The 14,946-nt window shown below is 38.5% G+C and overlaps 1 protein-coding gene across 1 annotated transcript in view; it reads left to right on the forward strand.

Moving 5' to 3' along the window:
• Positions 1–14,330, forward strand: part of ALKBH1 (alkB homolog 1, histone H2A dioxygenase) — a 33,230-nt gene extending 18,900 nt beyond the window's left edge. Inside the window, exons 4-6 of the mRNA XM_001373902.3 lie at positions 4,862–4,952; positions 11,672–11,865; positions 13,061–14,330. Coding sequence (XP_001373939.2) covers positions 4,862–4,952; positions 11,672–11,865; positions 13,061–13,475 — 700 coding nt within the window. The 3' untranslated portion in view covers positions 13,476–14,330. The remainder of the gene's footprint in view (positions 1–4,861; positions 4,953–11,671; positions 11,866–13,060) is intronic.
• The last annotated feature ends 616 nt before the right edge of the window (positions 14,331–14,946 follow it).

Genomic DNA, 14,946 nt, shown 5'->3' on the forward strand with positions numbered 1-14,946 from the left:
TATTCATCAAAAAATAAAGGTTCTTTTTAGCACCCACACATCTTTAACAGTTCAGCATCATTCTGATTATCATTGCTTATATAGTCTATTCTTAAATTTCAACATAATTGAAAAAAATCATAACTTATATGTGAAATCACCATCCTCTTAGCATTATTTTCTGTCTTAATATAAACCAAATATATAAACTTGAAAGAGAATATAAACAAAAATATAAACTTGAAAGAGAAAAAAGACTCTTAAAAACTGTAGGACATCTTTGTCTCAGTGGAGCCATATTTGTAATCACCATTAATCAAAATAGCCTCATTACTACTGTATATACTCTGTAGAGTGGGATGTTATTCTGCATCTTAATACAGACATTAAAGAGCTTTGAAGAACACTGCCTATCTAGCTGAGTTCTGAATGATAGGTTCTCTAAAACAATGTGTTCTTTAGCTCTCCAGAGGAGGGCACCAACAAATCCTTTTCTTTGACTTCTCATACATTTTGAACCTACAGTAATCCTGATTCAACTGACTGCAGTAGCTTAATATATTGCTTTTTGGCTATATCACATTTTTTTTACTTTAGTCATTAAAGAACTAATTTGTTGTCTATAGCATATAGATTATAATCTATAATTGGTTAAATTATAACCATATTGGTCAACTAACTGAAGTTAGTTGGTGTCTTAGAATCAATAAATCTTTTTCTCTGAATATCTGATGTTAAATTTCTTTTCATATTAATAATAATTGTATTTATCAGCATATGTTATAGTCACCATAACCCTCTCAGCTTTTGCTTGTGTGTGTGTGTGTGTGTGTGTGTGTGTGTGTGTGTGTGTGTGTGTGTGTTGCATCTATCCTGGAATGTATATTTTTTTGAGATAAGGGGAAAATCTTCTTTTATTCTTTTTTTAAACCTTTACCTTCCATCTTAGAATCAATACTATGTAGTGGTTCCAAGTCAGAAAAGCAGTAAGAGCTTGGCAATGGTGTTTAAGTGACTTGCCCAGGGTCACATTGCTAGGAAGTATCTGGAGCCAGATTTGAACCCAGGCCTTTCTAGACTTACCTCTCAATCCACTGAACCACCTAGCCACCCCATTTCTTTGATTAATTCTTGAAACTAATCAAGTTCTAGTTACTTGATTGTGTGTAAGCACTCAGAAAATATTCTGTCCTTATGCTCTTATACTGTTACATTTAAAATAGTTGTCTGCCATAAACTGTGGCCGTTAAAAGAGTGGGAGCCATAAACTGTTATATTTTAAATAGTTGATATCATAAACTGTAGTGAGTTAAAATGGTGGAAGATACAAATTATGCTAGATATAAGAGTGGGTTAGTAAATTGTGACCGCAGAAAATGTTTTCACTACAGTGTTTTGTTTAAAATCAAATATAAGGTGGTCGCCAGGGAAATATTCCCAATTATGAATATACCCAAGTCAACTGGGTTTTATAGAGACTTTAATTAATAATACAATGAGTAATCAAAGAAAGAGAGAGAGAGAGAGATAAAGGAAATAAGTATGAAGGGCCTTAAGCCAACATGGCCTAGACCTGAGTCTTAAGAGAGAGAGATCAGTCAGTCAGTCTTTTATCACTCACCACAAGGTCTGTCTAAGCAAGGATTCTAGTGACACCAGGCCAGCTCCATCTCAGCTGATTTCACCAGAGAGAGTTCCAGCCAGAGTCCTCCTCAAAGAGAGATCCAGCCAGAGACTGTTTCAAAGGGCCTCTCTCCAGAGCCTCCAGAGGGACAGAGTCCCCTCAGAGGAGCTCCAGCGAGACCTCCTTAGAGATTGTCCTCCAAGAGCTTCCCTTCTCCAGAGCCTCTCTCAAGAGATTCCTTCTCAAGCAATCCTCATAAGAGGATCCAAAAGGATTGTCTTTCAAGAGATTCTGCTTTTTCTTAAATAGGGGGTTTTCTCCTATGTCACCTCCCCTAAGTCCTTACATTTACCAATCACTGTAAACGTTTTCTAAAGGACACCCCATTCTAAAAACACTGCTGGGTCGACTAATCTCTTTAGTGAGTTTGAACCAGAGAAAACACAGCTGAGTCGACTAATCCCCTCAAGAGAAAACCTCTGAATAAGTTTTCACCTCTTTGCTCCTGGCAAGTTTACAAGTTGCCCGACCTTTATAGGTACCTAGCATCCCATTGTATCAATTCTAAAAACAGGCATGGCTCAAAGAACTCCTTGCCTCATTATAAGTATGGTTTTAAGCACTTTGATTGTTTAGCAAGGAGTTTTCTCCCCTAAAGCAGTCTTAGGGTGGAGTAGAGGTCCTCCCATTTCTGATCCTGGCAAGTTCTCACAGTCAAAATGGGGAATGTTCCCAGTAAGGAATTGTTCCAATTGAGAATTCCCCGATGGGGAAATTTTTAACATTCACAAGTCTGAGAAATTTCAAGATTTACAATACTCATTCTAATTCCCTACCTCTATCATTCCTTTGCTTATCTAAATACCATCTATTCTAAGCCATGGGTAGAGCCTCCATCATGAAGTCTTCCCAAACAACTCAAGCTGTCTCCTGGTAGAGCACTAGTTTTTGGTCTTTGCCCTTTTCTGTCTTCTCTTCCACACAATCCCCAGGTGGGTGTGATATCATTCCCTTGCTGTGATCCTGGCAGATATAAATTCAGTGTCATACTAATGCATTGCTGGTGAAGTTGTGAATTTGGAATTATGCCTGAAGGGCTTTAAAAGAAAGCGGGCTCTTTGATCCAGCAATACCTCTACTAGGTTTGTACCTAGTACAAAGGTTTTTTAAGTGTTTGTATTTATAGCTGTGCTTTTTGTGGTAGCAAAAAATTGGAAAATATGGTAATGCCCCTCGATTGGGAAATGCTGAACAAATTATGGTATCTGATGGTGATGGAATACGATTGTGCTATAAGGAACGATGAACTGCTTGATTTCTATATGAGCTGGAAAGACTTCCATGAACTGATGTGGAGTGAAATGAGCAGAACCAGAACATTGTACATGGTAACTGAAACATTGTGGGACGATCAAATGTAATAGACTTTGCTACTAATAGCAATGCAGTGATTAAGAACAATCCCATGGAACTTATGAAAAAGAATGCTATCCACATCTAGAGAAAGAACTATGGGAGTAGAAATGCAAAAGAAAAACATATGATTTATCACTTGGTTATATGGGTTTATGATTTGGGGTTGCGGTTTTAAAAAATTATTATAAATATGAATAATGTAAAAATGGGTTTTGAGTAGTAAGACGTGTAAACCAGTAGAATTGCTTGTCATCTCTGGGAGGAGGGGGGAGGTTGAGAACATGAATCATGTAATCATGGAAAATTATTCTAAAAAAAAATTAAATAATTGGGGGAAAATATAACCTGGAAAAAAAAAAGTTAAAAATAAATAAATAAATCCAGTGTCATAGATTTTACTTTTGAGGCTTCTTGCAAGGCCCCTAGTTCAGACTAACGAATTGGTTAAGGACTTTTACTGGCTCTGGTTCATGTTGCAACTGCAGAATATACTTGTTGGCAAACCTATGACATGTGTGCCTGTAGAGGACTGCTCTCTCTCCACGCACGCCTGAGAACATTTCTCACTTCACCAACCCTTCTGCCCAACAGGCCAATGGGAGCACTTCTTCCCTTTCCTGTGGGGAGTAAGGGGGCAGCTCACATGTGGCATGAGGGTGCAATTTGGGCACTCAGTCTCTAAAAGGTTCACCATCACTGGAATAGACTGTCTGGGCCATGGCACAGTCTTGGCGTTTTTTTTTTCCTTTCAGTTACATGTAAAAACAATTTTTAGCAATTTTAGACATTTTGCAATTCAGATTCTCTTTCTCCTGCTTCTCCAACGTGGTAAATAGTCAGATAGAGGTGATACCAGTGATTTTAATGCAATACATATTTCCATATTCCCCATGCTGTGACAAGACACATATCATACATACAATAAAAAACTCATGAAGGAAAGATGATGTGCTTTCATCTGCAATCACATTTTGATGGTTTCTTCTTTGGCTGTGGATAGTATTTTTATCATGAGCCCCTTGGGGTTATCTTAGAATCTTGTTTTCCTGATAATAATTTAGTTGTTCATTGTTGGTCATCATATAATATTTCCATTACTATATATAATGGTTTTCCTGGTCCTCATGCACTGGCTCTTAATTCTGATATAGCTATAATGCTGTGTCTTGTACTATAACCTGTGAGTTATCTCAACAAAATGTTATTATCTGGTTCAAACTCACTAAAGTATGTTTCTGTATTTTGAAAGAGCGAATGTCAGAAGCCAACTCAATTAGAACAAAGCTTTAAATTATTATTTAAATCTCAATTATCCAAGCTACATTATCCAGAGCAACAAAAAAAAATTATATGCTATATTTTTCCAAAATAATTTTTTCCAACCAGCAATTCGAGAAACCACCATTAGTATAGAAGTACTTGATAGCTGTGATTAATTAATATCTTCCTTTTAGCAAAGCTGAAATGGAAATACTGCATTAGCCAGGTTTTCATTTTAATTTTAGATATTCAACCTTATTGTATTTTTATTGAGATATTTTAGAGAGTTACTCCTTCCTATTTAAACTTGATCTCTTTTAACAGAGGAATAAAGCAAAAAGTTGATATCAGAAGTAGCAACAGCCAGTTTGGGCTGCTCTATTGGCAGTCATTATGGTATCAGTTAAATAGTTTTTAACTCTCCCTGTTTCCTGTTTCCCCCTCTGCAACTATGGGTAACAGTACTTACACTAGACAATATCTTTGGAACACTGAGTTCATACTTAAATAAAGGAGCTACACAGTGTTACGAGTGTTGCAACTTAAATTTAATAAATTCATATTTGTCCCCAAACTTTTCAGAAATAAAGATGTGAATAAAAAGAGACCTCGAAGTTTGCTAGAAAAACTACGTTGGGTGACCCTGGGCTACCATTACAACTGGGACAATAAGGTATTAAATTTTAATTTTTTTTTCCAATTCTGATCTTTTTCTAGTTTCATGCTTCTTTGGCTTAAATGATTCAATTTCCTGAGTAGACCCAAGTTATCAGATTTGATAGTCGGTCCTTTTAATTTACTTTTTCTTAATATCTCTCTTAAAATTCTTCAAGGAAAAGTGAATAATATGTCAGGAAAAGTAGTGATCCTTCACTCATAACTTGTCTTTTTCAGAACTTTTTAGAGTTTCCTTTATTATAGGGCTGTGTCATGAATTTTACTTCTCTACATTTTTTTTAAACCCTTACCTTCTGTCTTAGAGTTAATACTAAGTGTCAATTCAAAGACAGAAGTGGTAAGAGCTAGACTTTTGGGTTTAATGACTTGCCCAGGATCACACAACTAGGAAATTTCCGAGTTCACATTTTAACCCAGTTAACCGAGTTAACATTTTAACCTCCTATCTCTAGGCATGGCTCTCAACCCACTGAGCCACCTAGCTACCCACTTTCTACTTTTTCAAGAGCAGTGTTTTAACAAATAATAATGAAGTGTCTGCCATATGCCATGCAGTTTTTTAAGCAGCTTCTTGTCGTCAGGAGTTTATAATCTAAAAGAAAAAATAAAACCTGTGCATAGATAAATATGATGTCAATATGCTATGGTTTTAAAATGTTCTAGTCAGTGATATAAGCAATGTGAGATAGGAATGATCATTTTTAGCTATGAAGATTAGGGAAAGCTTCATGGAAGGATTAGGACTTGCTTATGCTCTTCAAAATAGAGGTCTCTCAATAGACAGCTTTGATGATAATGTATTTCATATATGAAGATAGCAGCATAAATGCATGAAAGCACAAGGAGAGGTTAAGATTAAGAGTGGAAATAACTGGTAGTCAATTCAGTAAGAACATAGAATGCATGAAAGGGGATAATGTTAAGTACAGCTAGAAAGATAGGTTGGAATTAGATTATAATGGTCCTGAAATGCCATGCTAAGAAGTTTGTATTTGATTTTTTTTAACCCTTGCCTTCTGTCTTAGAATTGATACTAAGAATCAGTTCCAGGGCAGAAGCGCTTAGGACTAGGCATTAAGTTAAGTGACTTGCACAGGAGCACATAGTTAGGAAGTTTCTAAGGCCAGATTTGAACCCCGGACCTCCCATCTCTAGGCCTGCCTCTCTATTTGGGATCAGTGAAAGTTGTTGAATAGAGGTCTGATATAGTCAGAATTTTGGACCTTTTGGCAGCTAAGTGAAGGATGGATTGGAAAAGAGAGTAAAAGAAAAAACAGTGTTGAATTTACCACAACGGTAGTGCTGAGAGGTGTTAAGAATTTAAGCAAAGATGGTGTAAATGTGTTCAAAGAGGAGGAAACACAAGTAAGAGATGTTGTAGAGGTACAATTGATAGAATTTGATGACTGATTAGGTGTGGGAGCAAGGAAGAAGAGACAGCAAATGCAACTGAGATATCAAGCCTGAAAAACTAGGGAAATGGTGGCATCAACAGAAATAGGAAATTAGGGAGGCAAAGTGGGTTTATGTGGGAGATTATGGGTTCAGTTTTAAATATGTCAAGTTTGGAGTACCAGTAGAATGTCCAAATAGAAATTCTAGAAAGTAATTGGAAATATGGCACATATTTATGTGGGGAGAAATTTAACTGTATGTATAGATTTGTGGGTCATCTGTTTAGAGGTAATAGTTGAATCTCCACAAGTAGATAAGATTGTAAGGGATAGAATGTAGAAAGAGAAGAGAAATGAATTTAGAGCCTTTGGAGACATCTTTTACTTAAGAGTTTGGAAAAGGAAGAAGAATCACTAAAAGGAATGATTGGAAGTCGGGGGGAAACAGGCAGGGACGAGAGAGAACATTGTAGATGGCTTTATTCTTTGTAAAATAGGTGATAAGATCATCTACAAGAGATATGTCATTAAAGTTGGGCTTTGGGGGCAGCTGGGTAGCTCAGTGGATTGAGAACCAGGCCTAGAGACGGGAGGTTCTGGGTTCAAATTTGACCTCAGACACTTCTCGGCTGTGTGACCCTGGGCAAATCACTTAATCCCTATTGCCTAGCCCTTACTGTTCTTCTGCCTTGGAGCCAGTACAGAGTATTGACTCCAAGACAGAAGGTATGGGCTTAAAATCAATTAATCAATCAATTAATTAATTAATTAATAAAGTTGGGCTTTGAAGAAAGAGGATGAGGTATGGATCGGTAGCTGTTGGGTTGTCATTGTAGTTATTTAGTTTATTGAGTAGTTGCAATTCATATAATGACAAAACCACCTACCATCAGACTGTGCAAAAGAAGGCTGTACCATTTAGGCACCTGCCTTCACCAACAGAACTTTACTATCCATAGATAACCTCCATGAACTCATTCTCCAGTGATAATATACTTCTATTCCTTCTTACTCTCCATATCCTAGTAAAGCTGACTCTTCTGATTTACTTGTTGTCCCTTCCACTCTAGTCTTTGGAATTCCTACTCCATAAATAACAAACTACCTTTCATTTTAAAACCTTTCCTCTCTTGCTTCATTCATCTGACAGCATTCACTGAGACTTGACTCCCTCCAGGTGCTTTCCTAGTCATTCTTTCTAGTACTGGCTCAACTTTCTTTCATACCCCTTGACCCACTGGTTCCTATGAGGAGTTTCAATACTTCTTGCTCTCTGTTGCCTCTTCTATACTCTCATTCTATCAGGCATTCTCTCCTCCTTGATCTAGCCATCACTCACAAGTGCTCCACTTCATGTTAAGAACTCTGAAATTCAGGGCAGCTAGATGGCTCAGCGGATAGAGAGCTAGGCCTGGAGACAACAAGTCCTGGGTTTAATTCTGGCCGCACATACTTCCTAGCTGGGTGACCCAGGGCAAGTCACTTAACTCCAATTTACATGATGTAGGTGAGAAGTTCATTTTTTAACTTTCTCCTTTTTGCCATCTCCTCCATCCATCTTGTTCTCTTCAGCAGATAAAAAGGATCCTGTATGGCTACTTTTCTTTAAGATCTACTTGGAAAGCTGAACATTCTGAGTTCTGTTCTCAGATTCTTTTCTTTGAAAATTTTTGTACATTTGCTTCTTAGTGGGTCAAGGTGACTAGTTCCTGTATATTCTCCAGAGGTCCAAGTTTTGGAGAACCTTCTTCAAGCAGGAAAGATTTACTGAGAGATCCTGAGAGAAAATTATGCATGCTTAAATGAGTCTGCGCATTTAACACAGCATCTGTTTGATCCACCTCTACATCTGGATCATCTTCATCTTGAAAAACTTCCCATTTTGAGGTTCTAATTTCAGAAATCAGATTTTCAGGAGTTTGTGGAAGCTTTCATCATCTCATGTCTAGACTGTTGTAAGAGGCTGCTAATGAATCTGCCTGTGTAGAGTCTCACCCCCACTCTAGACTAGCCTCCATTCAGCCACCAAAGTGATTTTCCTAAAGAACAGCTCCCGGAGAGGCTAGGAAACACAATGGACAGAGTGTCAGGCTTGGAGTTGGGAAAACTGGGTCCAACTTTGACCTAGCTGTGTGATCCAGGGTAAATCACAACCCCAGTTGCCTTCTCTTTGCCCTTCTGTCTTAGAATTGTCATTAAGACAGAAAATATGAGTTATTTTTACATTTTCATTTTTTTTACCAATTACATATAATAACAAATTTCCACACAAGTTTTCCTAAGTTATATGATCAAACTTATCTCCCTCTCTCCCTTCCTTTCCCCTCTCCCTCCTGGTGCAGGCAGGTGGTTTGATCTGGGTTATACATGTATTATGTTGCAAACACAGAAAATAAAGTTATTTTTTTAGAAGTGCAGATCTATCTATATCATCTCTCTACTCAACAAACTCCATTGGCTCCTTATTGTCTCCAGGAATAAATACAACATGCTCTTGTTTGGCATTGAAAGCCCTTTATAGCTTAGCCTTCTCCTACCTTTCCAGTCTTCTTAAACCTTATTTCATCTTATTCCTTGATTTTGGCAGTTTTGTGATCAACATACTCCACATCTCTCAGCTCCGGCATTTCCTCTGGCTGCCCCATGACTAGAATGCTCTTCCTCCTCTGTTTTAAATGCTCACCTCTTTGGCTTCCTTTAAATTCCAATAAAAAAATCTCTCCTTGTACAGAAGCCTTTCCCAATCCTTCTTAAGCCTAGTGACTTCTCTTTATTAATTATTTCTGATTTATCCTGACTTGCTTTATATATATTTGTTGCTTCTTGTATCTTTTTTTTAATATCCCCAGTGCATAGTAGAGTACCTGATACATAGTTGGCACTTAAATGTTTATTAATTGATTAATAGATCTTTCCCACTAGCTATCATCCTGTAGTTTTCCCTTTCTCAGATAAGTGTGAAAAAATTTACTGTCTACCTTAATAATAATAGCTAGTATTTATTTAGCCCTTGAAGGTTTGTAAAATGCTTTATAAATATTCTCTTACTTTTCCCCTCAACAATCAATAAACATTTATTAAGTTCCTGGGAGGTAGGAGCTATTGTTATCCCTTTTTTTAAGTGACAGAACTGAAGCAGGAAAAGGTCAAGTCCCTTACCCAGGATTATATAGCTGATGTGTGACGCTGGATTTGAACTCAAGACCTCCCTCCTCTAAGCCCAGTGTTCTTTCTAATGTTCCACCTAAATACCTTTCCACTGTTTCTGTTTCCATTCCTCTCACTCTTTTTCAACCCTCTTCATTCTGGCTTCCAGTTTCATCATTCAACTGAAATGGTTATCTACACACTTACCATTTATCTACACACTTACCAGTGATCTCTTAATTGCTAAGTCTAATCCTTCTTAACCTCGCTGCATCATTTGCTATAGCTGACCACCTCCTTCTCCTGGATACTCTTTCCTCTTGATTTTATGTTACTACTCTCTCTGAGTTCTCTTCCTACACCCTGGTTCTGGAAATTTGCATTCATTAGGAAATAAGGAAAGGAACTTTGAGTGGCCTTGGCAACAAGACAGAGAAAGAAGAAAGGAAGGAAGGAATGGAGGGAGGGAGGGAGGGAAGCAAGGAGGGATGAGAGCAATGGAGGGAAAGAAAGAAAGGAAGAAGGAAAAAGGGGAAGTGGGATAGGGAAGAAGGGAAGGCAGGCAGGGTGGAAGGGACTTCTCAAATCAGAAACTTAAGAAATAGCAATGTCAGGGGCAGCTAGGTAGCACGGTTGATAGAGAACCAGGCCTGGAGTTGGGAGGACCTTGGTTCATAGCTGGTCTCAAACACTAGCTAGATGACCCTGGGCAATTCACTTAACCCCATTTGCCCACCTTGCCCCTCTGGCTCAGAGTTGTTATTAAGACAGAAAGCAAATATTTTTTTAAAAATAGCAAATTCAGTCCCATTTACTGTCTCACCTGCTTACCAAGGGTAGGGTCTGTTTTAATGGAAAGTGTTGAGCATTGTGCTAGAAGAGCTGAGTTTCAAATCCTGTTTCTACCACTTACCTTAGACTAGTCATTTCACTTACTCAAGCCTCAGTTTATTCATCCGTTAAAATAAAAAGGTTAAGGAGGTTTGTATTCTGTATCTCACAGAGTGATAAGGATCAAATGGCAATTCCTTAGAGTGCTATGTCTTTATTAGACCAATTCTGATAAAAGATAGAACATTGTAGAAAAGCAGATTCTTGAGCTGCTAGCAAGGTTAAAAGCAAAGAGACAAAAGCATGATCAAATCATTTTACCTGCTTTGAGAAACATGTGCCATCAGCCTGCTACTTACCTAAATGAATGCATTCAGATCAGGGCATCTGGGTGGCTCACTGGTTAGAACACTAGGCCTGGAGTCAGGAGGACTTGAGTTCAAATCATTTGGCCTAAAGCTGTTGCTCATTCTGACCTATCAATAGCTGGTCCAGTCATAGATACTTGGGGACTGGTAAAGATATGAATAAAAACAGACTTCTTCATCACATTTGGATTTGGCTAGGAAAGGACTGAAAGGGAAGGAGTACCTAAACAAGAGAGCATTTCCTCAGGAGGCTGCAGACATACTTAGCCAAGATATGCTTTAGCCTTATGTCGGCAAAGCAAACTGTGAGACTGAAGTTTTCATCAAAACTACAGCCCTGGCAGGTTCTTGAATTGTCAAGTCATAAAGGTTTTATGACAAGAGAGGGCACAAGGGACTTAGAATCACTCTTATGTATTGGTTCCAAGGCAAAGAAACGGTGAGGGTTAGGCAATGTGGGTTAAGTCACGTGCCTAAGGTCATACAGCTAGGAGGTATCTGAACCCAGGACCTCCTGCCTCTGAGCCTGGCTCTCAATCCACTGAGCTGCCTAGTTGCCCCCAACCCTTAGATTATTAAGGAGAAAGAATATAGGGGAGCGTTGGTGCTGGAAGTGGTGACTTACTTACTGCTGTCAGTTCTCAGCCAGCTCAGGAGAAGAAAGGATTTATAGGTATCACCTTCTGATGACCCAGGAGCCAAAATTCAAAATCAGTTTTGAGCCATTGCTTGTAAGCGTTATGCCAAATGCATTACTGCAGAGACACAGCTTCCTTCACAGGCCAAGAAACCCCAAACTAACAAACTGTGGCCTTTATATCCCTAAGAGCCAGCATATTAGCCATAGAGTGATGAGCAAGAATATTAATACTGGCATTGATTGTTTTGTAGTGGTAACTGAGAAAATGCAACAGCTTTTTCTTTTCCTAATTTTTTTTTGTTTTTTTTCCCCTTCCCTTCTATTTCTATTAAAGACATATTCTGCTGACCACTACACACCTTTCCCCCCGGACCTGGCTTACCTCTCAGAACAAGTGGCTGCTGCATGTGGATTTCAGGGCTTCCAAGCAGAGGCTGGAATCCTCAATTATTATCGATTAGATTCCACACTGGGGATCCACGTTGACAGATCAGAACTAGATCACTCCAAGCCGCTCCTGTCCTTTAGGTAATCAATCTGAAGAAGGAGGTTTGTGATTGTCCTTTTTGTCTTAAGCTTGTTTAAGCTAAGCATCAAGGTTAAATGTATTTCATGTTCAGCTTCTTAATGATCTTTCCTCTCAAGACCAGGCATAAATTAAATGAGTTTCTCTCATTAGAAAGAGAGTTAGCCAACTCTCTTCCGGCTACATTAGGACTGATTTTTGTGATTGAGATACTGTGCCAGGGCTCTATGGAGTAGGGCGGTAATATAGCATAAAACAGAGCTTTGTAATCTCTTAGTCTAAGCTGATTGAAAAGTAACAGCCCATTCTCCTAGTGTCCCTAAAATCAGTTTTTGATCTATGGAAATTAGTTTTTTTTTATTTACCATAATAAGTCAAGAATGTATGATTTTGTTGGTGTGAATACTGCTTCAACTGATAAGAGACTACATTCTGTGTGTGGAGATAGTCATCACTCTTTAAGCAGCCTTTCAGAACTTTACCAGGCCAGTCCTCAGACAATAGAGATTTGTCCAGATTTTTCATTATATATAAGTGCTGGAACAGAACCTAAAATATAATGGATTGTACCTTAACCCTCACTAATTATGCCTAAAATGAAAAAATATACCAAAATGATAACATTTTAATCATCTTTATTAAAATACTCGAACATCAATAAAAATATACTAGCAAATAATATATTAAGTTGGTCATTTTAAAATTTATAAAATAGCAATTTATCAGTATGTCATTTTTTTGTTACAGAATTGATGGGTTTTGGTGCATTGCAAGAATAAAACGGTATTTCACATTTTGGCCACCCCTAATAAGAGGCTTTAAGACAATAGTGCAGTATGTTAATGCCATTTGTGGAGTAGTTGGGGCATAGAAAAGGACAGAATTGGGGCAGCTAAGTGTCACAGTGGATAGAATGCCAGGCTTGGAGTCAGGATGTCTTGTGTTCAAATCTGGGCTCAAACATTTCTTAGCTGTGTGACCATGGACAAGTCACATAACCCCATTTGCCTAGCCCTTGCTTTTCATACTTAGAGTTGTTAAAATAGAAAGTAAAGGTTTTTTTGTTTTTGTTTTTTAAGAAAAGTGCAGAATTTAATTTTGGGAATGACCCAGTTAATAGCTATAAGCATTACTAACTTGGAATAGTTTTGCCACCAGTAGCTAAATTCATTATTGCTTTTTCTGTACTTTTTGTAGCTTTGGACAGTCAGCCATCTTTCTTCTGGGTGGCCTCAAAAGAGATGAAGTCCCCACAGCCATGTTCATGCATAGTGGAGACATCATGGTGATGTCAGGATTCAGCCGTCTGTTGAACCACGCTGTCCCACGAGTCCTCCCAAATTTTGATGGGACGAGCCTGCCTTGTTGCCTGGAGATACCACTCCCAGATGCCTTACCTGCAGGTTCAGTTGCAGAACCCTGTTCTTTGGAGGACTGGCAAGTGTGTGCCAACTATCTACAAACAGCTCGGGTTAACATGACTGTGCGGCAAGTGCTGGCCCCTGGCCAAGATTGGGAGGAAAGAGAAACGGAGACTACAAGCGAAAATGCTTGCCACCTTGACGATAAAGATAATGAAGCAAAGCGGCCCAGGATGAACCCTAACAGTTGAGATTGGGTGACCCCAATACTTAGGCAGGTCCTATAATCTACTGTCACAGTTCATATTGCCATGAGCTTCATCTGGAGGAACCGGCTCGTGTGAAGTTTTCACTAGAAAAAACAAACAGTAAAGTTCCTCACTGATTGCACTAAGTCTATGAAAACCTTTCTGGGAAAAAACAAAACAAAGCCACAACAGCCTGGTTTAACACTTTTATAAAGAACTCACTCGTTCTTATCCTAGTAAGATTTGACACATGATACATATCCTGTACCAGCTCGCAAGCTTGCCTCAGTCATCCACAGAGATATGAAATACTCAAAAAACAGGATTCCCTTCAGAGCTGGTCCTCTGCCAACATTTCTAATGATGAACTTTCATATTTGCGTGATTTTTTATAGGCCACAGGCTTAGGTGAACATTAATTATTAGAGAGAGATTCCTCCACTCTCTCTAGGAAACCACTGAGAAAAATGTGATCCTCTACCGCCCTTCATGCAATCTTCTTACCTCTTTAGATTATGCCTGGATTCCCCTTCACTCTCTACCTTCCTGTTATGGTTTTTCAAAGGAAAATGGTGCACACACCAAACACTGAAGTTGTAAATCTTATCCTTCAAAAAAGAAATGACTCAGGAGCTATCTTTCTTGCCCAACAGATAAATATGTTTAATCCGAGTAAAGGAAACAGCAGGTTTTTTAAAAAACATTTTCTTTAGGACTCCCAACTCTTCTCTATCAGCTTTTTAAATGCGGTTTTAATTGTTGGAGTCAAATTCCAAGTCCCAGGGTGTTCTCTCACTGTTTTCTCCAGGAATAAACTAACTGCTTTAAATTAAAGATCTCTATCTGTCTTAAAAGGTTCATATGTCTGGGGGTTTTTTCTTTATAGCTATTTTCTGTCTTCATGCTGCTAGAGCCCTCTGGCTGCTTTCTCACAGCACCTCCCTGCCTTGCTGCTGGCACATTGAGTTCTCTTTGTGATGCCCTCGCATAGGAGGGACTATCACTTGATATCCTGCAATGACTGTATACTTGTCTGTCAGGAGACAGCTTGGGAAATGCTCCAGGCGTTAGGCTCTAATCTTTTATTCCCACTGATGCAACTCACTATAGTCTCAAGCAAGTCATTTCATCTCTGCCTGCATTTTTCATTTATGAAAAGGAAATGTTTGTTACATCCTCATAAGGGTGTGGTGATAGAAAAATGTTGTTGATTTGTGCTTTTGTGATAATGGGTTTTAGTGCGTCCCAGGAGTCCTCAAAAATGTTGTCAGTAGGCCAGTTTATGGCCTGCATCCTAAGTTTTGGCCACTCCTAATAAAAGGCTCTTTTGCAGGGGAACTTGGTGTCATAGTGAATAGAATACCAGGTCTAAAATCAGGATGATTCCACTTACTGAGTTCAAATCCATCCTCAGACATTCGATGTTACCCCAGGCAACTCACTTAACCCTGTTTGCTTCAGTTCCTCATGTATA

Source organism: Monodelphis domestica, chromosome 1 (genome assembly GCF_027887165.1).
Source record: "Monodelphis domestica isolate mMonDom1 chromosome 1, mMonDom1.pri, whole genome shotgun sequence".
Taxonomy (NCBI): domain Eukaryota; kingdom Metazoa; phylum Chordata; class Mammalia; order Didelphimorphia; family Didelphidae; genus Monodelphis; species Monodelphis domestica.